Source organism: Cryptotermes secundus, unplaced genomic scaffold (assembly GCF_002891405.2).
Source record: "Cryptotermes secundus unplaced genomic scaffold, Csec_1.0 scaffold533, whole genome shotgun sequence".
NCBI classification, from domain to species: Eukaryota; Metazoa; Arthropoda; class Insecta; order Blattodea; family Kalotermitidae; genus Cryptotermes; species Cryptotermes secundus.
This window is the reverse complement of record NW_019731275.1, coordinates 40,287-63,948: the sequence shown is the minus strand read 5'-3', so window position 1 is coordinate 63,948 and position 23,662 is coordinate 40,287. Positions and strand designations below refer to the sequence as shown.

Genomic DNA, 23,662 nt, shown 5'->3' with positions numbered 1-23,662 from the left:
GGGGGTAAAGCGGCCGGAGCGTGAAGCTGACCTCCAACTAGTGCCGATGTCAAGAAAATATGGATCTATGCATCCATTCCCACTTACGCCTTCATGGGATGGTGCTTATTTAATTAAACACAGGGACAGTTTAACTTACCTTAGAAGCGTCGGTCTTGAAACACCTCCGTCAACGTTGCGACTTCTGCTAATGTAAAGGTCTAGAATTTCAAAAGGAAGACCGACCGTGTACCCTGGACTCCCATATCCAATTTACGGGTTAACTCCTGTCTTACAACTAAATGAAAAATTTGACCTAAGCCTTGCCTAAGCGAAAGAATCCGACTAACTCACTCGAAACAATCTTGCGAGCGACACGACAATTTAATAAGTTCCAAAAACAGCCAATTAATCTAATTCACATAAAGACAATTAAAGATGTCAAATGCATACATCCAAATTTTGACGGTTATATTATTAAAATGACGTTAATTATCCTCAGTAACATATCCGATATTAAGAGTTCTATCTTCTGGGATGCAACGACGTGTAGTCTATTGAAAATCAACCGACGCGTCAGAAAGTCAACCGACGTTTCGGCGGAACAAGTATCCTCCATCTTCGGGATGGAAGAATAAGCCAAGCAATAATCCAACATGAAGCACATAGCGGATGGAGGCGAAATGTTCCTTCGAAACATTCAATGACTTTCAACGGACTACATGGAGTTATTTCCCAGAGATAGAACCCTTCATATTCACCGATCTGAGAACATTAAATCCTACAGATCAGATACTATTAACATGCACATAAAATTAAGGAAGTTGTCCCTTGGAGAGACCTAGGAGTAAATAGGAAGATTATGGGAATAGGGAAACAGGCTCTAAAGATGTTAAACTGCATTAAGTCGGCTCAGGGTAGAGTCAAATGTCGCAAATTTTGAGATTGCAGTTTTGAAACTTCTAGTTATGCATAAGAAATCATCATATATCATCATAAAAAGTGAAAAGTAAAGGTATCCCTGTATTTTTTTCATTATTGCTTGTGGGGTGGAACTAAGTCCCTTGTACTGCGGCCACTTCTCGCCTATTGTACCAGCCCCAGATGATAGGTGAGGGTGATTGTGGAGCAATTGGTGGAATGAAGATTGGCAGGGGAAACCGAAGCCGGTCACGGTAGCCGAGCGGTCTAAGACATGTACTGTCTTCGCTCGCTTGGAAACCGGGATCGTGGGTTCGAATCCCACATCCCATGGATGTTTGTGTGTGTGCATTTTTCTGTGTTTGTGTACAGGTAGAGGCCTTGCGACGAGCTCATCACCCGCCCAAGGAGTCCTACCGAATGTGTAAGATCTAGAAAAACCGAAGTGACCGGAGAAGTTCATGGAGGTAGGCCTAGGCCCACTGGGGCGGTGGTGTCAAAGAAAAAAAAGGGGGGGGAACCAGAATACTCGGAGAAAACCTACCCCAGCGCCACTTTGCCCACCACACATCCCACTTGACCAGACCCGGGATCGAACCCGGGCCGCCGCGGTGGAAAGCCAGCGAGTAACCGTTTGAGCTACGGCGCGGCCCAAGGTATCCCTGTAACGGGCCGTGGAGGCCAATAGGGTTGTGAGATGCTGAGATTCCCACATTTTCTAGACAATCGGTTCATAGATGGCGGTAAGGTTGTCAGCCTTAGACGCAGGCCGCCCTTTACCCCCAAGAATATTCCTGTTACTCATTTCTGTTAGAGGCTGAGTCAACCCCAGGGCCATAGTGCGGCTGGAAGGATCAGTTCAATTGGTAAAAAAATCCAGTGACCCCTTCGAGATTTGAACCAGCAACCTTCCGTCTTGTAGCATAGTGCCTCAACCAACTATGCTACAGCGTGCCCCCTAACAACTTCGTAAATTCGTTAATTAGTTAGTCGTCTTGGAACGAAGTTGCGGACTTAATGACACTGATTACTTACTGATCTCTGTGGCATATCCGAAGGTTCTGGTTAAAAGAATCAATATAATTCATATCAGCTTCACTGAGCTCGAAGTTGAAAATATTAATGTTTTCTTGAATCCGGGATTTGGTGACAGACTTTGGAACCGTTACGAGTCCTCGCTGCACCTGTAATGTAAAGGTAAATAAGTCAGTCCGCTGTTATGCACAGTTTTCATATAAATGCAACAGTCACGTAAATCTGCTTAGATATGTCACAGCAATCACGCGATTTGGTAAAAGCAAAATATAACGTAATTCCTGTGCCTAAGCACCGCGCCTTGAAGATTCATGGGGAGTGGAGATAAAATTCAATGCATGGGATACACCGGAATCGTCTCCAGACTGGGGAGGGTTGGGGAAGGAAGCAAGAGAATTTGCTTACAAACTCACGTTTATGATTTTCAAAAATGTTTTTACTAATCGCCCTAAATTGTTCTGGGTTGATGAATAATTTGCTTAAATAACTTTCATTTTTATATTAATACTTTATATACTAGTTAGTATAGCGAATATCCAAGAAACAAATAGTAATTTCATTTTCTTAAAAAAAATCGAAATGATGTGACGCCACACACTATTTCAGTTATTCGCCGTCACTGCACCGAATAGATCAGCAGTGAAAGTCCAGAGTATATAAAACCATGTACAGTTACTAATTATTACGACTTGTTACGGTAAATGTGTTTGTAGTAACAGCATTCAAGTCAGGATTACTGAGTTTCTGGAATTTGTCCATTGTCTCTTATTCTACAAAATACAAAACAACACAAATTTTCCAAAACTGGATCTGTTTCTGTCCTCGGGTGAGGCGTGGCAGGTACTTACTCTATTGGGTTCGTCAGAAAGAGCTAACCTCATCCACTGATGAACCTATGCCATTGTGATCAGGTTTTGTCAATTTCATTCTTTTCGTTTTTTTAGAATACTACACGATTGACAAAGTCCAAAAACCCAGTAATCCTCAGTGTTATGCACTATCGTCGAAACACTTTAGAATCTACTGGTATTCAAGTGGAGAGGGGTACGTGAAGTCTCAATCCGAGACTTATGTGTAAGTAGGCAGAAAGGGCTCAGAAAGGCTACACTGCAAACACAAGGCCTGTGTCACTTACCAAGTATCTCAGGACCACCTGTCCCACGGACTTGCCAACAAGTTGAGCCACTTCTTTCAACTTAGGGTCTTCCAGCAGCCGGGGCATGCCCACCTTGAAATATGGGCTGTCAGGAGAGCCCATGGGGCTGTAGCCAGTGACTGTGATACCTCGTGACTTGCAGAAGTTGATCAGCTTCTTCTGCGTAAGGTATGGATTGCACTCGACCTGCGACAAAATGGTATTATTTAGAAATGAAATATTCATATAGGGCAAGTGGATATTAAATAGGAAAGCTAACAGATTACCTATAAATAGAAAAACAATAAAAAATAACCACTAAATTAATATACTGTATACATATCGAAATTATTGGGTTTTTGGACTTTGTCCATCGTCCGGTATTCTAAAAAAAAACCAGAGGACACAGCTTTTCAGAAAATGGATCTCTTTCCGTCCTCAGATGAGGGGGAAGTAACTCTGATGGGTCCCTTAGAAAGAGCTAACCTCAATCACTGGACAACGTATGTCAGTATAACTACAGTTATGTAAATATCTGAGACCAGGATGTAGTTGTACTGACATTGGTTGTCCAGAGATTGAGGTGCCTGTGTATAAGAGATCATTTATTGCTGCGTATGTCTGTTATCTGCTAATGTATGTATGTTATTTTATTCTCACGAGGTAACAATTTTCATGTACTGATATGGGTTGCAACTCTATAGTCGAAACTTAAGGATAACGTGTAACTGAATTCGCTGTTTTGAAATAGAATTGAGAAAATGTGCCAAAGGTATGAATGCGATAAATCAATTGAAGAAATTCAGTGATGGATCAAGATAAGAAAAAAATTATTCCCCTTGAATAGCAAAAGAAATCACACGACTTTTGAACTGGCGCCACCCTGACCTGCAGGTTGACGGGCTTGATGGTGGCGTTAGCCAGCACTCGGTCTATCTGCTGACTGTTGAAGTTGGACAGGCCAATACTGCGGGTCAGACCCAGGTGCACACACTTCTCCATTTGCCGCCACGTGTCCAGGTAGTCCACATCGCTCAGCACAATGTTCCCATCAGAGTCAGTGGGCATCAGGTCCCCGTCCTCCTGCGGTACAGTACGGCAGATCCTATCAACACATCTTAATTCGCTCTTGGGATCGAGAAACCCAAGAGAAACAGTCCTCCTTGAGTACAAAATGGCCAAACCTATTATCATCATGGAATTTGCCTGGAGATATGGGCGCCTGGGGGCTAGGTATCTGCCCCCTCAAATTAAAAAAAAAATGAAGAAAAGAGGGATATACTCGTATACCATAAAAATAACAGTTAAAATTTGCCAGAGTTAGTAAAATAGTCTCACATAACTTGAATCTAAATGTGTAGGCAAATTCGAATGTTTCCCTCAATTGGAAAATTGGCTGTCCCCCCCCCCCGGGAAAAAATCCTGGTGGCGTTTATGCCTGGAGAGACTTAGGAAGAACAAGAGAACCTGTCCTCCTGCAGCACAACATGGCTTACCCGATAAAAATAATATATTAGCTAGAGATACAAAAGAAAACAAGAGGCATGCGGTAGCGTAGTTGGTTGAGGCACTATGCTACAAGCCGGAAGGTCGCGGGTTCGATTTCCAATAAGGTCGTTAGACTTTTCAATTGACCTAATCCTTTCAACCGCACTATGAGTACCAGGACTTTTCTGGGGGTAAAGGACGGCCGGCGCTTCAGGCTGACCTCACCGCCATCTGGGAACCGGTTGTATAGAAAATGTGGGAGCCTCGACGTCTCATAATCCTATGGGCCTCCATGGCCTGTTACAGGGATAGCTTTTCCTTTTACCTTTACCGAAGAAAACCAAGAGAACTGTCTCTCTTGCAGCATACTGTTCCTGTAACGTAGAACATAAACTGCAGATCCCATTAGAGTATAGAACGTTCATTTGAAACATACTTCGATGCGTTGAACAAAGAAAAATATGTATTTGTACGAAAAATTCTGAAGAAATATACTTTTCCACTTCAGTTCAGACGTGTTACAATAGGCGGTTAAGTTTCAGGCAATTCTAGTTCTTCCTTACCTTGAAAGCAAAAGGCCAATGCATGAGGTACAGGTCCAGATACTCAAGGCCTAAGAGTCTGAGCGATTCCCTGCAAGCAGATACCACCAGTTCTGGTCGGTGGAATGTATTCCATAGCTGCAATTAAACCCACAATACATCAGCACGCATCTTGCAGAGACACAAGACAACTCACAGCAGAACTGAATAACCTGCACTGTGACTCGAAGAGTGCTTACAGAAAAATATAGCGAAAAGCTCCTGGAGCACAGCCATCTTGGGAGATTAGAAAATTTCATTAAGAGTAATTTCACCTTTTCCGAAGTCAAATTATAAAGTGCTGATGGACAGAATGTAATATTCTTATAGCGTAAGGTAAAGATAAAACTATCCTGTAACCGGCCGTGAAGGCCTGAGATGTCGAGACTCCCACATTTTCTAGACAATCGGCTCAGGGATGGCGGTAAGTTTATCAGCCTTACGTGCCGGTCGCCTTTTATCCCCCAGGAAGAATCCTGGTACTCGTTTCCGTTAGAGGCTGAGTCGACCCAAGGACCATATTGCGTTTGGAAGAATTAGGTAATTAAAAAAATCCAATGACCTCATCGGGAATCGAATCCGCGACCTTCCGGCTTGCAGCATAGTGCCTCAACCAACTACGCTACCAGGTGCCCCTGTTCTTAGAGCGTAGAAAAGAAATAAATGCAGGAACTGAGGTTCTTACAACGGTGGTTAAAAGTTGGCACTAACTTCGCCGACAAGCGGCGATCGCTCTGTCGGTATAGTTCGCCTGCTGACTAAAACCATGGAGTTTGTTTTGTTTGTTGGTTATGGAGACTTCTAGGTTGTGAGATATAACGCCTTGTTATAACGCCTTGGAGCCTCCTAATTCAGGGTCGAAGAATAAGACACGCAAGAAGCCAGCATGAAGCTGGTATCAGTCAGAACAGAGGCGACATATTCCTTCGAAACGTTGGTTGATTTTCAACGGACCACTCAGCTTTATGTGTATTGTAGCTTGTAGACCTGTTAATGGGCAGCGACCGTGAAATAAACAGGTTACCACGGCAATGAGTCCACGCTCAAGACCAGAGGAAATGTTGGAAACGGTGTTTTCGATGCGGTCCGTGTCAATGTGTTATAAGGGGGGTAATTGGAGCAAAAGTTCAGTTCTGGGATATTCGCCGCACAGTAACGATGTGAGAATAATATCACAATTGTTAAGATCCGTTACTGGGAAAGGACTGGTGAAAACAGACTGAGAAAGTTCAACTCATGCTGAAGTGATTTGTAAAGTGTGGAGATTAGCAATAGCGTTATAATTACTTGTAGCTACGGTCTGTAAGTAGTCGATATATCCAATCACCAATCCAAACCCCGTCTATAGTCACCCATACACGTGATAGTATTACAGAAATCAGAAACTTCAAACGTGTACTAAGTTTTGATATGGAATTGCCAAGGAAAAGTGCACATGATCTACGTGCCTTCTTCCTCCCTCACACACATAAGAAAATCAAAAGTGCGTGCTTAAGTCAGTAATGGGGCCATATCGTAAATCGGATCCAATGTTAACATCTACACGTACATCCCCTCTGCTGACATAATAATTTCCAACATTTACTTTTCATCTGGGCTAAAACGGATATCCAGCCAGATGTGTGCTTCAGTCGATACTATTACAGCGCGTAGACGGTAACTATTGGCCTGGAAACAAACAACGAAACAACGTCCGTTACTAGGCAGCGACAGTGAGATAGGCAAATATACCACAGCCGTTACTGGGTAACGCTTTCGCAAACAAACACGTTCCCACTGAAACGCTTGGAGTAAAATAATGAACGCTGTCTTCTACGCTGTCCGTGCCAAGATGTTATAACCGAGATAAGTTGTAAGTCAGTTGTCAGTAGTCAGTTGTAAGGGAGTCCGTGAAGAGACGACTTGGTCGGTGCAGTTGAAGGATCTCGATTGTTAAGATCCGTTACTGGGAAACGACTAGTGAAATCAGACAGAAAAATTCAAGGTGTGCTGTAGTGTTTTGTAAAGTGTGGAAATTATCGATGCCGCTATAATTAAGTACGAGTATAGTCACGAGTTGTGTGTTAAATTGGTCAATATCTCCAACCTCCAATCAATCTAACACGAGACTATATAGATCTCTACCACTGCACTAACTACGCGAGCAGAGGTCAAGCTGACTAAAGACTATACCTGGAGGCACAAGCCACGGAAAGAGGCAGAGGGAAATTCAGAGGCCGAAACATATATATATAAATTAAAGTTAAACGGTAAAATTGTCCATGTGCTTAACTAATTAAGCTCTATGCCATGAAAACGAACGATAGGGTCGAGGAATAGATCCACGTATTCTTGACCTCGGCACTAGTTAAGAAATGAGTGGTCAGCTTCATGCCCCTGCCCTTTACCCTAAGGAAAGGGTCCTCGCTACCCATTAGATGGGAGGCTGGGTGAACCCCAGAACGGATCTGGACGACGTAGAGAGGAGAAAAATTTTGCCTCTACCGTGACTCGAACTCCGAAACCTCAGTCGTACAGCCAGTAGCCAACCGCTATACCGAATGCGCTATCCTGATTCCCCATATGAATTCAAATGGGGCTTAATGTAATGTATATTATATATATAATATACATCCGTCTGCTCGTCCAGTCCTGTTTCTCCTAGACAGTGCTTCATACAAAGTGCAGTAAGCACAATAAACGTTCGTATGAAGCTATAACTTCGGGAAAGTTATAACTCAGCTCTTACGAGCAGAAGTTCGATTCCAAGTCAGTTTCGTCTCCCGTTGATTCTTCCGCAGTAAATCATCAGAAAACTGGTGATAATGAACACATAACCTGTCTACGCTTCATAGTAACCATGGCAAAGCAAATCGATAACGCCAGATTATGGGCTTACGTATTTTGCAGTTTTATTTACTTTAAGACAACTCAGTCGTGTATTATAAACAGTGTGCTATAATGCTGGTGTACACAAATTTCCCTATAAGATATACCCCACAAGAATCGTGTTCTGAAGGTCACAAAAATGATACGTGTGTGAGTCAAAGAACAACAGAAATAGTTTTTGTAATTTCACTGTAGAACTTTTGCACGGGAACGCTGGTAGTACGTAATAGTTTATGAATATTTTGCTTAATGTAGCTTCTTATTACTCGCTTTTCGCATGACGTGCACAAAATGAACGCAATATTGAGTAACCGTGTATTCGTGCCTCCCAGCTTCTCCACACATCTAGCCTCATAAATTACACAGTGTCTCGAGATACATTATGTAGTAGAGGCTTACGTCAAATGTTTTCGGCGAACTCAATTTTGTTCATATCGATAGAATTTACTTATTCAAAATAAAGATTTAAGTACCTTCTACAGCTTCTATTTGACAAATTTCTTCCTATTATGTATATGGTAAAATATTCACACCGACACTGAAATTTTAAGTTGAGAATATTATTTTGTTTGTACGCCAATTTACAGAATGTAATGAACATGTTTTAGATGCTGCAAGCAACTATCGATACAAAATACACAGTGTGACCAGGTTCTGTTAGGACTGTGATCATTAAAAATACAAGAGGTGAATTATTTTCAAAATTTCACTCTTTTTATTCAAAATAGTCTCCTTCTGAATCAATACATAGCTGGAATAGATTGAAAAGTTTTCGAAAACAGTCACTGTACTCCCTTTGTGTAATTGCATTTAAAACTGCGGTACAGTCCCTTTGGATGTCCTGGATAGTGTCGTGACAGTCTCCTTTCATCGCCAACTTAACTGCTGGGAACAACCAGAAAACTGTTTGAGCCAAATCTGACGAATACGGAGGATGATCAAGGACTGTGATCCCCTTTCTGGCCAAAAAAAATCACGCACGATCTCTGATTTGTGGGGTGGGGCATTGTCGTGGAGGAGCGACCAGGAACCTTGCTCTTGATATTCACGTCGAATTCAAAGAATCCTCGCCCACAAACGATTGAGGACTCAGAGATAATAATAAGAATTCACTGTTTGACCTTCTGGCAGAAATTCCTTGTGAATGATTCATTTGGAATCGAAGAAACCGGTTAGCAGTGTCTTTACTCGACTCTTTTGTATGAGCACTTTCTTTGGTTTCTGCTTCTTTGGGCTCAACCATGCTGCACTCTGCCGCTTTGTGAGAGGCTCATATTGAAAACACCATGTCTCGTCACCAGTAACAATCGATTTTGTAAATTTTGTATCACTTTGGGCCGATCGTAACATGTCTTTGCAGTGTTCCACTCTGGAATGTTTTTCATCGCCTGACAGCGCGTGCGGTACAAACCGCGCACAGACCTTCCGTTTGCCCAAATCCTCGGTCAAAATTTGATGCAGAGTTCTTTTTCGTATTCCCAAAAGCTCCTCGATGAGTCTTGCAGAAACACACCTGTCTCATGCAAAGATTTCGGTAACTTTTTTCACATTTTCTTCAGTGCGACTTGTTCTCGGCTTTGGTGCACGTGGAGTGTCTTCAATGTCCTCCCTGCCGTCACGAAATACAGCACATCATCGAAAAATGTTCGAGCGACTCAAACAATCACTACCGTACACACGTTTCATCATTTCGTACGCTTCTCCGGCTGTTTTGCCTAACTTCAAACAAAATTTTATGTTGGCTCTCTGTTCAACCGCCATTTTCCGACGAGCGTCAGAACAGTACTGTTACATTCAAGGTCAGAACACATGATACAGCGATGCTTGCGCTTTGAAATTATAGACAGCCACAGCTGAAACTTCAAGAATCTTAACGCCAAAACTCGCCAACAGATGGCATTGGAGGGCAAAATAAAAAAAGGGGGGGGGGTCCTGACGGATCCTGGACACATCGTGTATGTCAGTTTGAGTGTACACCAATATAATTGGCAGTCAATTTTTCGGAAATACTAGGAGGAAAGGATGCGTATATTATATTTGCGAAAATCGGCTTTCAGCGAAATACAAGGCATATGTCCTAAGTCGTTATGGCGGTACTGTTTCTTAGCTTTGAAACAATATATTGTGACATGTAGACCCATTTTTACGGAACGAGTTGACAAACACGGATTTTTAGAAACCAAACCGTCACGGGATGACGTTTCCATGGATACAGTTGATCAACAAACATTTCCTTGGATACGAGATTGAAGGTGTTTTCTACCCAGATCATTACGACAGATGACTTACTACTACAAACAATGAGTCTGCCAAAAGACAGACCCGTCCTCTCGTCAGAGAGGACGCCCCATAATAACAAGACCTAAACTGTCAAATAGAAATAAATGTCTGGTCATGAGTCCCACCTGGGGCTCGACACCAAGATTGACTGACTGACTGTCAGTCGCAATGTGACTTTGACTTGAGATCATTCCCGTGTGGAGTCGGCGTCGAATACCTCCTTCGTAGCCCTGCGAGTCGTAGGTGGAGACGAAAAGGAAACCCAGTGCCTGGGAGTATAACCGGGCCACCCTGTTCCTGGGGGATATAAATACGGGGACCTGGCCATCCAGGTTGGGGAAATCTCGAATCTGAGACAGTAAAATGTGGTCGTGAGTCCCGCGAGATTCGGACCTGAGAATGACTGTGCTGGCGAGGGCCAGCAGCAATTGTAAACGACTGACCCATCCTCTAGTCACAGAGGATGTTACATGAGGACTATAACAGCAGGTGTTCAGTTGTAAAAGAAATTACTGGTCGTGAGTCTCAAGGGGCTTGTCGCCAAGACGAACTGATTGGCGGTAAACCGCCATTTGTAAAGTAACTCTGTTTCTAAGCGGCCTCCGTAGTCTAGAGGTAACGTTCCCACCTCATGACTCGTAGTACGCGGGTTCAAATACCCGGCGGAGGTCGTCGAATTTTTAAGGGCGGAAAAATTCAGGGAACAAGTCCTCCGGGAGGGACTTTAAGCCGTGGGTCCCGTGTCGTAGCTTTACGGCACGTAAAAGAACCTCATATCTCCAAAGGAGGTCACTGAGCCAAATTACGGACGTTTCCCGCCCAACAGCAGTCTCTAATACCTCTGGTAGATGGGGAAAGCATTATAGATACCTCTCAGCTAGTAGAGCCGGCCTCGCCGGCTGGGCGGGACTGATGGTAAGCACCAGTACCGGTAGGATATAGAGACTGGTAGAAATCATAGAGGGAAGCACAATGGACCAATACAGGTCTAAGTGCATGGGGAAACCGACCCTCTCCAATAACTAACTAACTAACTAACTCTGTTTCTAACTCTAAGCAGATCAGAATTGTGAGCAGAACAGAGAGAGACCAGAATGGAGGCAGATCAGATCAGAATGGAGTGAGTCCTAGGCAGTCATTTATTGTGAGTTATTTTAATTTATTGTGATTACGAGTGATTTCAATAGAATGATCAATAAATCCGACTGCCAAATCCAAATCCCGTTAGTATTACTCACGCCCATAAAACGTGACAGTATTTACATCTGCAGGAAGTAAATATGAGCGATAATATGGAATAAAAAATCTTAATGAACTCAATTAGAAAATGTGTTCTTCACTGAAGTAATCTTTTTACTTTTATTTTAACCGCAAACACCAAAGAACAGCAGTGGAGATATGAAGTTGCTAATCCTCTCTTGTCAGTGCCATTTAGATAATGATGCAACAGATGCAGGCAAAACTTCACACTATATAGTAATACCGTAATCTGGATTACCAACACATCACCTGTCATGTAACAATTGAGCAATGCTATACCATAAGGAAACTGAAGGAATTAACTTGCTCCACGGAGTATTCGTTTAGTGGGGGGTGGAGTCCAACTGGGTCCACTCGGCACGACGGCCACCGATTGGCCTATTCTAGCCTGCCCCGGGTGATTATGATGATGGAGAATTTGGTGGAATGAAGATTGGCAGGGGAAACCCAAGTACTCGGAGAAAACCCGCCCCAGCGCCACTTTGTCCACCACAAATCCCACTTGACAAGACCGGGGATCGAACCCGCGCCGCCGTGGTGGGAAGCCAGCGACTAACCGCTTGAGCTATGGCGCGGCCGTCCACGGAGTATATTCGTTCTTGAGATGCGAATAGTGGACAGATAATCAAGTAATAATACCTCACTATTTGTGGATCCCAAAGGCATGAACGTGTTCACAAGAGGTCGTTAAATACAGAACAGTCCAAATCGTAACACGGGACTCCTTAGGTTCCCATCCCTTCCAAACTCGACCTCTAAGCTGGAGGAACGCCCTTTCTCTCCTGTTCGCAACTGTTTATTCAATACCTCTGTACCTCTCTCCATATACGGAAGTCGACTACTCCATCCGCAATCTAAAGACGCGCCGTGCCGTGACAAATGATCCATTTTGTATGGAAATTTACTACACTCGTCGAAATAATTAATCGAGCAATGTTCGTGGCCATAGCTAAAGTATGATGTTAATTTACTGGACGAAAATGTAAATATCATAAAGAGAAACACAGACGGATTATCAAAAACTAGCAAGGAGACTGATTTATTAAAAAACGCAGAGAAACCATAAATACTCGTACAAATATCGTCATCAGAATGTTTGACAACATCAATGAATACACGTATATAGAGAGCTACCAAATCTTTAAAATGTGTCGAAGTTCAAATTTTTGGGAGCAAGAAGAACAGATTTAAATTATATTGACGAAATTGTTTCAAGAATTCCGTCTTCTGGGATGTGGCGCCGTGTAGATCCTGTTTGAACCGACGATTCGGAGGAACGCATTGCCTCCATCTTCAGGGCACAAAAATTCGCGAGCGAGGAACCAGCGTGAGCAGGGTCGATTGAGACCAGAGTGAAGGAGTACCATTGGCATTAGTACCTTGATTAGCATATGCATCTCGATCATCTAGTTAAGTCGGACGTAGCGGAGCACAGTACCAACCTGAAAACATTAGACCATCCGGATCCTCTCTACTAAACCTAGATACACGGATAGTATCATTAGGGAGGTGAGCGACACGGAGTTACGGCCCAGTAACATGAACACATGGAAGATGCTTAAGCATAACATGGAATCCTCTCTCTCGTTCTCTAAAAGAGCGGAGAAGCCTCCATCTCATAGAATTCCCCGTGACTTGATTCTCCAGCCAGAACAGTTTGCGGTAAACGTGGTCCCTCTCAGGGCACCAACACTGCTCTTGTTAGGGGCTTCTTCCCCGTCTCTCTTACTATTTTTTCCCCTTGGCACTACAGCCCCAGTGGGCCTAGGCCTACCTCCATGAACTTTTCCGTTCCCTTGGGCGGGTGATCAGCTCATCACAAGGCCTCTACCTGTACACAAACACAGAAAAACGCACACAAACACCCATGCCCTGAGTTGGGTTCGAACCCACGATCCCGGCTTCCGAGCGAGCGAAGACAATGCATGCCTTAGACCGCTCGGCCACCGTGACCGGCCTCTCTTACTATAACCTTATTTATTTAATTTACATTTCCTACTGTCCTTCTTTCTTTTTACTCCTACTCTGCCGCCTGAACCAGCCCCAATTTGTTTTATTCCCCCCCCCTCCCATTCAATCTGTCCTGAAAAGAGGCCCTTTAAATGTCCACTGTTTCCTTATTTTTCCACCGATATTCCTTCGTCTTTTATTGGTTTACGCGGGGCCACTATTTCTGCTAATAATGCTGCCTTTGAAAGAGAACCCCACGTGTGTTCTGAACAGTATTCTCCTTAGATCCACTGACTCGCTGGAGGCTCTGGTCCCATCCTCCTCTCTATAACCACATTTCCTTCCATGCAACGTGAAGGCGCTGATAGGCGAAATTACGCTGTGCTCGAGAAATGTTCTTCAAAAGAGCGTTCAGCGTATGGCTCGGAATTGAATTACCCTTGCCGTGCGCAGGTGATACTAAATCCTCAGTATCTTCCACAAGGGAAATGAAGGGTTCGTCCAAGAATAGCTGGCCGCTAAGCCTGTGATCGGTTTGGTTTGTGCTGCCAAAGAGCATAATATGAAGCTGTGCTGCGCCTCTCAAAAATCAAAAGATTGTGCTGACTGGCAGAAGACAATAACGGGATAAATCTGCCAATAACTGGACGACAAAAGGTCCTCAGATACTTCTTGAGTGCTCTATGAGCACTCAGCTTCGCATTCTGAAACCTTTTCAGTTCAGTATGGAAGAAGAGACAAACCTCGGGACCTGAAGCCGCGGGCCATGAAAGGAAGGAGGCACCAGTATCGCCCAAGTTGAAAGCGGCTGTGGGTCTTCTAGAGAGGACAGTAAACCCCAAATATGGGAAAACATGAACAGTAATAAACCTTCCCAGCCCTACCATAACACCAAGAGAACCTTACAGCTCCCACCAGGAACGTTTTCGCGAAGCAGCGAATAACCGAAGTGGACACCGAAACATGACTACGGCCTCATTCGGCAGTACCTCAAGGTAGCATCAAGAGTCACAGAAGCCACCTCCCATTATCGTAACACCGGATGTAAATCTCATATTCATTTTAAAGGTTATCAAGCCCCCCCTTTTTTTTGCAGCAAATTTTCACTGCGGACTATGTAGTATTATCCACAGTAGGGCTGATTGCAAGCCTATCTATCCTACCTGAATGATCACCAGCTTCGCCACTTCACTTTCTACTTCAAGGATTGGCCTGACAGGGCAATAATCGTTATCTCCCTACGAACAGGTCTTTCCAAGATAGCATCTTGCTCTTTAGAAGTTTGGCTCTGATATCATAAGCGTTAAGCAAATGACAGCCAGACACTCCATACCTGACGGGAAAAATAAACACTAGCTCCCTGTTCCTAGAAGTTATACACAATCTTCAACATTATATCCTCTTGAGCCAGACTGATCTAAGGCTCTGATATAAAATTGCTACCGTTTTTAAGAATATCTGGGTCTACTGTGTAAGGTTTGTAGCGTCGTGGTCACCAGGTAAAACTGTGGTTGGTATTTCTTGGGACGACTCGACGTTGATTTAGGATAGTTATAGTGGCGTAGGTAAGCAAAAAGAACTAAGTCTTCCTGTGTTGCAGAGAGTAAATACAACTTTTTACTAAATCCAACAGACACAGATGGTACAAAGACCGTGTCGAAGTGAAGCAGAGCTTCGCCCTCTATGAATTGATGATGATAATGTTAAGGTCGTTAATGTCATCATATAGTCGTATCCGCCTACATTTTTTGGGCCAAGTTGGGCGTTGGTTGACTCAAGGTTCACCCAAGTGGCATCAGCTCGTCATACACTAATGACTAAGCTGACACAAGACATGGCGGCTGCCCATGCTCAAAGGAGTAATTCATTCGTCTCAGCTTAGACCTATAGTATACACAAATATACCCGGTGCTCTAAACAGAAAATATTCATACATGATATGACTATTCCATTTAAAATTTTCCTCCTCAAAAGATTACGGGGTTTCTGTCCATACACCTGTAATTACAATTAACAAAAAATATCATTGAGTTCTCTGGTCTTAAAGTAGTTATACATTAATATATGGTGTTCCTTATTCTTTCGTGCAACAACTTCCGTTACTCTTGTTCTCTTCATATGACTGTGACTTAGGTCTTTACCTAGATCAAAAACTCACGTGGAGGACTCACATCAAAAAGAAACGCCAACAGTTAACGCTGAAAGAGAGACAGCTGCGCTGGCTGCTAGGAAAACGCTCGCAATTGTCCCTGGAGAACAAAACCCTGTTATACAAGGCACTCTTAAAACCTATATGGACCTATGGCATCGAGCTGTGGGGCTGCCCTCGACCATGCAATACCAAAATCCTCCAAACATTCCAATCGAAAACACTAAGAAGAATCACAGGCGCACCATGGTACGTAACAAACGGAACTATCCACAACGATCTCAACATACCCCTCATCACGGAAGAGATCAGAAAACATGCCACCAGACACCGTACTCGGATAACAGGACACGAGAACCCGCTAATCGTTGAATTAACGAAACCGCACCCAGCAGCAAGACGACTGAGGACAACCTGGCCAGAAGACTTATGTAACTAAAAGGTAGAGTACTGCCACTGGACAGCTGCCGCCTTCACGACATAAACACCCATCGCATTTACTTATTACTTACAGTGGTCAAGTAGATTGTAAATTGACGTAAATAAATAAATAAAAATATATGACTGTGACTTTATTGCATACAGTGACGACATTGCACCTGCTATTTCTACATTGCAGTGGCTTCATTCATTACAACTGCAAAAAAGAACTCTGGTGCGGAGATGACTGGAACCAACAAGCAGGAGAATAATACCAGCCTTACTTAGAGTTACAACTGTGAGCTATAAAGGTTACAGCTGAGCATGAAAGACAGGAAATGGATGAAGCAGAAAACAGGCCCCGAAGTATCCACCGCAGGCCTTACATCTAAACTGGTTAGGCCGGGGAAGAAGAACGCCACGGAAGCAGGAACCGTGGTACAGAGGCCATAATAAACACAATCAGCGCTGAGACAGCATCAATGGAGCAAGCAACTTGCTTAATATATGGTGTTCTTTATTCTTTATGGGGATATCGCTGTAGTCATAACAACAGTGCAGCAGATGCGGTCAGAAGAAACGGAAGACAAGCTTTTTATCATCACAATGGAAGCTGTGTATGGTCTTTCGTGAAAAAATAAATCCCTGCCTTTGCTCTACAAGCAGCACGTTTTGCACTTCTTTACACGTCTGTCTCCTTTTCTCTAAGGGGAGATACAAAGTGGGATAAACACTGAAGTGTCTAGTTGTACGCACTACCTGGTCAAGAGTCCAAAAGGGGCTCGACATCACGGCAACCCAGGTCGACTGAGGAAGCGGGTCCCAATGCAGTCGGCGCCAGTGCCACGTCAGACTTATTGTTGCCCTTGAAGACGGCAAAAGCATATTCCTCTTTACGATGCAACAGGCTACACGCTGTCACGTCCCTTACTTTAACTCAGGTTTTGTAATAAATTTCTCCCACCTCCAAACGTAGCGGTTGTATCGCAGTGGCTACTTCTCCGTAGCCTCGTCTGAGAAAAGAGGGTGAAGTTATTTCTTATATGACCAGAAGGTAACAAAATTAACAAAGCCCCCTTAGTGATTAGAGTTACCAGAAAGTTGTGAGATCTCGAACAGCAATTGCATATCTTAATTAAGTTCAGTCCTTTCCACTTGAATTGAACCATAAAGCTCTAGCACTTTCAGCCACAAGCAAGGCCATTAAGTCGACATTTCACTTAACTAGGAATGGTAACTGTACCATCAAGAGATACATGACAATGTGGATCATGAACGCTCGTACTAATTTAACCAATGCCATGCAGCAAAGTTCTTCTTGAGAAGTTAATTGTCGCTCAGATAGTCATGTTCATTGTCGTGTTCAAAAGAGCCTTCCACTGGATAGTAAGAGGCCGAGTGTAACATTTCGTAATATGCTGGGGGACTACGCCTAACTGATTTCATAACATTTAGCCTCACAATCAGGCTAGATATGATAAATGTTGCGTCACGTGGCAAATGGTAGTGTGAATCATGGCAGCCTATAAAAAATGTAAAGCTCTCCCTGTAACAGGTCGTGGAGGCCCATAGAATTGTGAGAAGTTGAGGCTCCCACATTTCCTAGACAATCGGTTCACAGATGGCAGTGAGGTTGTCAGCCTTACGCGCAGACCGGCCTTTATCCCCAGGAAGATTCCTGGTACTCGTTTCTGTTAGCGGCTGAGCCGACCCCAGGGCCATAGTGCGGTTGGAAGGGTTAGGTAAATTAAAAAATCAAATGACCTCACCGGAAATCGAACCCGCGACCTTCCGGCTTGTAGCATAGTGCCTCAACCACTACACTGCCGCGTGCCCCATGCTTTAACTTATGACTGACAAATAAAATGTAGCCAGGATCTGTCTCGATGGAAAATATGCATAAGTAGTAGGCTAATATTTATTTTTTCACGGGTTTTCGCCATATTATATGCTCTGAAATACTTGAAGGAAAGTATATATTACAGGTTGGACACCCTTCTTTATGCCCGTACAACTGCGCAGAAGGTTTTAGCATTCATTAACGCTGCTGGATTTGCAAAGTCAACATCTGCTAGATTTCCGTACAGTCCGGCAAATCTATTTTGCTTTCGTACTCTATGAAATCGTGTAAGAAATAAATTCAATTATTTCATGTTTCATTTAACTTGATGTTATGTACAGCAGGGCACTATTTTGAGGGTTTATATGTGGCTTGCCAAACACAGTGGCTATGCGGTCTAAGGCATGAACCGTTTTCGCCCGTTCTAACACTGGGATTGTGGGTTCGAATCACACTCAAGGCATGGATGTCTCTGTGCCTTTATTCTCGTTGTGTTGTTCTGTGTGTAGGCATGGGCCCTGCGACGGGCTGAACCCCCGTCCAAGGAGTCCTAGAGACTGTGTATAGGATTAAGAAACTGAAAACGGCCAAGGGACACAAGGTCTATAGAGCTGCAGATAGATAAATGTACCTTAAATTATTTAACTAGTGTAGTAAAAACTACTCAAAACGGAACCGTGTTCGACTGAAATAGTTCTTTATCTGGAAAGTACTCTGTTCCCAAAAATGTACTGTGGAATTTAACTTAGATTAAGGCGGCGCCGTAGCTCAAGCGGTTGGTCGCTGGCTTCCCACCCCGGCGGCCTGGGTTCGATCCCGGGTCTGGTCAAGTGAGATTTGTGGTGGACAAAGTGGCGCTGGGGCGGGTTTTCTCCGAGTACTTCGGTTTCCCCTGCCAATCTTCATTCCACCAAATTCTCCATCATCATAATCACCCGGGCAGGCTACAATGGGCCAATCAGTGGCCGCCGTGCCGAGTGGAGGCAGTTGGACTCCACTCCCACTAAGCGAATTAAAAGAAAAAGATTATTCTCTAATAAATGGAAGCTCTCTAGCCCGGAAACGGAAATGAAGACGTCAGTTTAAGGAGAAACAGTCTGCTGAACATACTTGTTTTCTGTTTCTATAGTTTATTCCGTACTGATCGGAATGTATTTGAGAAGGAGCATGAAAACCAAACAGGTAACAAAAATAAGTGCAGCTACTTAAGTGAATTATCAAAGAAAAGAAATAATGAAACCTAAAGTTGTGCTGCCCAGTGACAGTGTAGAGTATGGTCTGTGTATGTAGTGTGAATTTTATGACATTTTTGAACCACAAAAACACAAGCCGCTTATTATGCACAGGCTAGTTAACGGAAACCTGTCCGAAACGGAAATGTTTCACGTTTCTTAGGATTTTATTATTACTATACTTTGCTGTATATTACTTTTTTCTAGTTTAGTGACATGTCTCTTTATAGCATCATAAATTTATTAAAGCTCAAAGGTTGCAGTCTTAATTTTCAGTTTTTTCGCTTTTCCGCTAAGTCGCTTTTATAGAAAAGCATACTGATGTTCAAATTATATTTCTTTTATACGAGCTAATCAATAGTCCTAGATGCTAACAAGCCCTCAACATCCTACAAACAGAAGTGCGAACAATATTTGAGTCAGGTGACAGGAAAGTGATGTTGGGTCTCCTTATAACCGGCTATAAGTATCTTCAACATTTCCTTTTAGCGATTCTCAGCCTTCATTTCTACAGTTGTTCCTCCAAGCACAGAACCCTTCTTAAGTTTCATCTTCATGCCGTAATGAGACTTTCTGTAGCAATATTTGAAACAAGATGTGGTTCCCTGGCTTTCACATATAGTTCACAAAGTTTGGCAGTAACTGGGATAATCATACCCCTTTCTCGTTTGTCATCACATCCGCCTAAGTTATCGATTCTTTGTTGAAATGTTGGTATTGCGTTCCTACAGTTCGTCACACACTGCTCTCTCTCTCTGGGCAGAAGGATAACTTTTAGTCGCAGAAGTTAATATTTTGTCTATCACTTTTGTAATTTCTTGCTTTACCTTCAAATATTGTTGTCTCAAGGCTTAATGAATAATATAAAATAATATAACCCTTATAAATTAAACAATTAAATAAGTGTGATGAATAACAATATAGAATATGACGCACGCACGCACACATACAGACCTCTCTATATGCATTCCTGTATACGGAGACGCATGCATGTATGAAAACACACAGAAAGCTGACATTGCATACTTACACACATGCGTACATAACTTACATAAATATACACATGTGTATAATAATGCATGATCTGATGGGCTGTGAGTGATCGAAATAAAGTATATTGTGCCGTTACGTGGGTAATGTCGAAAAACGGTGACTCGTACCTCCGATTAAGCTGTCTCCCCGTGAGTATATTGAAAATAAAATAGTAGAAAGCTGTATCCGTACCAAATGACTAATATTAGGATATATGGGGGAGTGGCGGTAAAGCTCCACGCATTCGTAACATCAGCACTAGATGGATGTGAGCAGTCAGAATCACAATCTGACCACATTACCTCCAAGAAAACGGCCAATGATACCACCTGGATAGCAGAAATGCTCACACATTTTGAGAGAGCTCCTTACTTTGCTGGTGACGAAGAGGTCCTCCCTCTGCACGACTCCTTCGTCAATCTTGTACCTGATGCCGTGTCCCACTTCGGATTCGTTTCCGTATACGCAGGCGCAGTCTAGATGCCTGTAACCAGCGTCAATGGCATCCTGGACTGCTCTCTCCACTTCTCCCGGTTTGGACTGGAAATGTGAATACGAGAATAAAAATGTTGGGATGTGGCTCTGTGTAGTCTGACATTCCTCTGAAACATCAGTAAACTACCAGACTCCACGGCGTCTCATCTCAGGAGACAACTGCCCATAGTCTCCGCAGTGAGAACGGGAAATCTCACGAGGGTGGAATGTACACTATAGTGCACATATTAACCATTTGCATTCTTTGCCATTTTACACATCTCACTGGCCTTCATACCCACTTATTTCAGATGGAAATCACACGCTACACGTCTCCTAACACAACAGCTACACTGCACAGAGTCACATATAATTTTTTCTTCGTATTTCACTAAATGGCTTATACATCATATCAAAAATCTTCCAAACAAAAGTTATTCCTCTTAGTGCTATCTATATTTTATGTCCTGTAATAATTCTTGCATAATGAGATGCTTTTGAGAAAATCGATCGAGTTGTATTTGAGCTTCATGTAAACTAAGGATTATATTAGACCGTTATGAACCAAATTAAAATCCGAGAGACAGCTTTTCTTGTAGGCCCTCATATAATAATTTCGTAACAATTCGTTTCGCATCTTCATACATGAAAGATGTGACAGATAAACGGATGGATGGAAATTGTATTTACTAAATGTATTCATTTGGTGAACTTCACAAAAATGCTAAACAGCATCCAGTATCTTGAAATCTGGTTTGTGTTTCTTCTGAAAATATTACCCCCAAGACTCGTCACTTCTTAATTTCGATTTTAAAATTACGTCACAAGAACTTCACACAAAAATTAATTACAGAGGCACATCTAACCTCATTTGGATCGAGTGATTGTCTGATTGAAAGCCTGATTGGAGAATTTAAGTTCAACAGACATCTGCTATTATTATGCAACTGTCAAAATATTGCTAAATTAATATTTAACAAGACTGTAAAATTAGGATGTACTGCAATGGAGCAAATAATTTACAAAGGGGTTCTTGGGGATTTCTCATATCTCAACTGCCTTGACGTCTAGATCTGTTTATTGCAGTTGCGTCTATTGTATCAAAGCCAGACACGCTACAGATCAGATAACAAAGAGCATGAATAAATAACTGTCGTTCCGTGTACTTCATTAAACAATACAATGAAAAACATTTTAAGTAAAAGTTCTAATTATTTTTCACTCTGTGTAACATTTTTCTGCATAGTAGGCCGTTTTTGAGAAAGCTGATAACATNTTGTCGCTTGCAGATTTCTTATACTTTTTCTTCTACCCTGAAGATGGGGGCGATACGTTCCTCCGAAACGTCGGTTAACACCACATATACACGGTGCCAAATCCCAGAAGACTGCTTTCTTCAGATATTATCTTTGTTCGTAACACAGTGGGAGTATCCTGAAGCGGTAGGAACCAAAATTAGACTCGATCGATAAGGTATATTGTCATTTTCCAATACCAGATTTCATAGATATCTGATTTACAGTTTCACTAATGAAATGCACAAGAACGAACATACAGATGTGTTCATTTGTTTCACTTCATACAAGGAACACACGATAAACACGAAATTCAAGTAACTTCATATAAATTTTGGTGACATAATTTTCACTAGCCCTCGAAGACTCTGCCATCTTGGAAGAAATATGGAAACATCTCCATGTCATATGCAAATGTTATTACCTTGGTCGTCAGAACCTCGTACTTAAAAAGTCTAATTAGGCTCTTGTTGGCCTAGCGGCAGGATAAGGTCTATGATAAGCATTTTACTCTTTATGAGCAATCCGTTATTGACCTCCGTACATCAAATTAAACTTGTTTTTTACTGTTTACAATTACTTAATCCCTTCTTCTTATACCCACATCAAATTAAAGCTGGGCTGAAAGATAACGCTCCACTTACAGGCTTACCACTCGCAAGGTTTACCAGGCGTGGTGATATCAGGACACTCCTGAGATGTTATATCATGTCATTATTGTGGCTTATCATTAGTGGTGATAAATAGACGTGCTGTAAGAGCTTAAGTATGACTCAATAGTTTACTTACCTTCCACGTTCCGAGACCAATAACGGGTATTTTGTAGCCGTTCTCGAAGGTCAAAGAGGGAATTTGAACGGGCCCCATGTTTGCGTCAAACAACTGCGAGATGATTGCGCCTTATGACCGTTTTGAACGGTTTTGATGGCTCCAGCATGCAGCCTTGAAACATGACGTTTTATTTTTATGGTCGTATCAGGGCTACCATACTGCAGATGTTTAAAGTTCGCAGAAAGCGAAACTAACAGCCAAATTAAGCGTGATTATTAGGGCCGCGCCATAGCTCAAGCGGTTAGTTGCTGGCTTCCCACCGCGGCGGCCCGGGTTTGATCCCGGGGTCTGGTCAAGTGGGATTTGTGGTGGACAAAGTGGCGCTGGGACAGGTTTTCTCCGAGTACTTCGGTTTCCCCTGCCAATCTTCATTCCACCAATTGCTCCACAATCACCCTCACCTATCATCTGGGGCTGGTACAATAGGCCAAAAGTGGCCGCAGTACAAGGGACCCACCCCACTAGCAATAAAAGAAGCGTAAGTATTCCAAGGGAATATGCATAACAGAGAGGAAGTGATCTTCGCTCCTCAATTCCGAGTCTGACTTTTCTACGTATTATAAACTGTGTAAGATTTGAGGTTTTCACGGCGGTGACTATGAAGAATGCCGTCTGCTGGGATGTGGCACTCTGTACATCTTGTGTGAACCGACGTCTCGGAGGAACATATCGCTTCCATCTTCAGGGTAGAAGAATCCGCGATTGAGGAATAAGCGTGAGCAGATGACTGCAGACTGGGTTAAAAAACCAAGCAAACAAGAAAAAAACCCGCTAGACCTGCCCTATGAACTTCAAATTCACAAACAAGTTTCACAGCCACCACATTAAGACGCAGAATTTCTCCCAAATACAAAGGAACACAAACATAAACAAGGAGAAAAAGCAATCGTAT

General features: G+C 42.8%; 1 protein-coding gene across 2 annotated transcripts in view; it reads right to left on the bottom strand.

Moving 5' to 3' along the window:
* The window catches only part of LOC111866836 (1,5-anhydro-D-fructose reductase), a 25,218-nt gene extending 2,325 nt beyond the window's left edge, over positions 1-22,893 (bottom strand). The window contains exons 1-6 of one of the 2 annotated variants that reach the window (XM_023856138.2): positions 22,729-22,890; positions 20,543-20,710; positions 5,122-5,238; positions 3,959-4,153; positions 3,071-3,277; positions 1,936-2,084 (exon numbers count right to left, since the gene is read on the bottom strand). In XM_023856138.2, coding sequence (XP_023711906.1) covers positions 1,936-2,084; positions 3,071-3,277; positions 3,959-4,153; positions 5,122-5,238; positions 20,543-20,710; positions 22,729-22,806 — 914 coding nt within the window. In that variant the 5' untranslated portion in view covers positions 22,807-22,890. Of the gene's footprint in view, positions 1-1,935; positions 2,085-3,070; positions 3,278-3,958; positions 4,154-5,121; positions 5,239-20,542; positions 20,711-22,728 lie in introns of both variants that reach the window. The other variant, XM_023856139.2, reaches the window with a different exon arrangement.
* Positions 22,894-23,662: the final 769 nt, after the last annotated feature.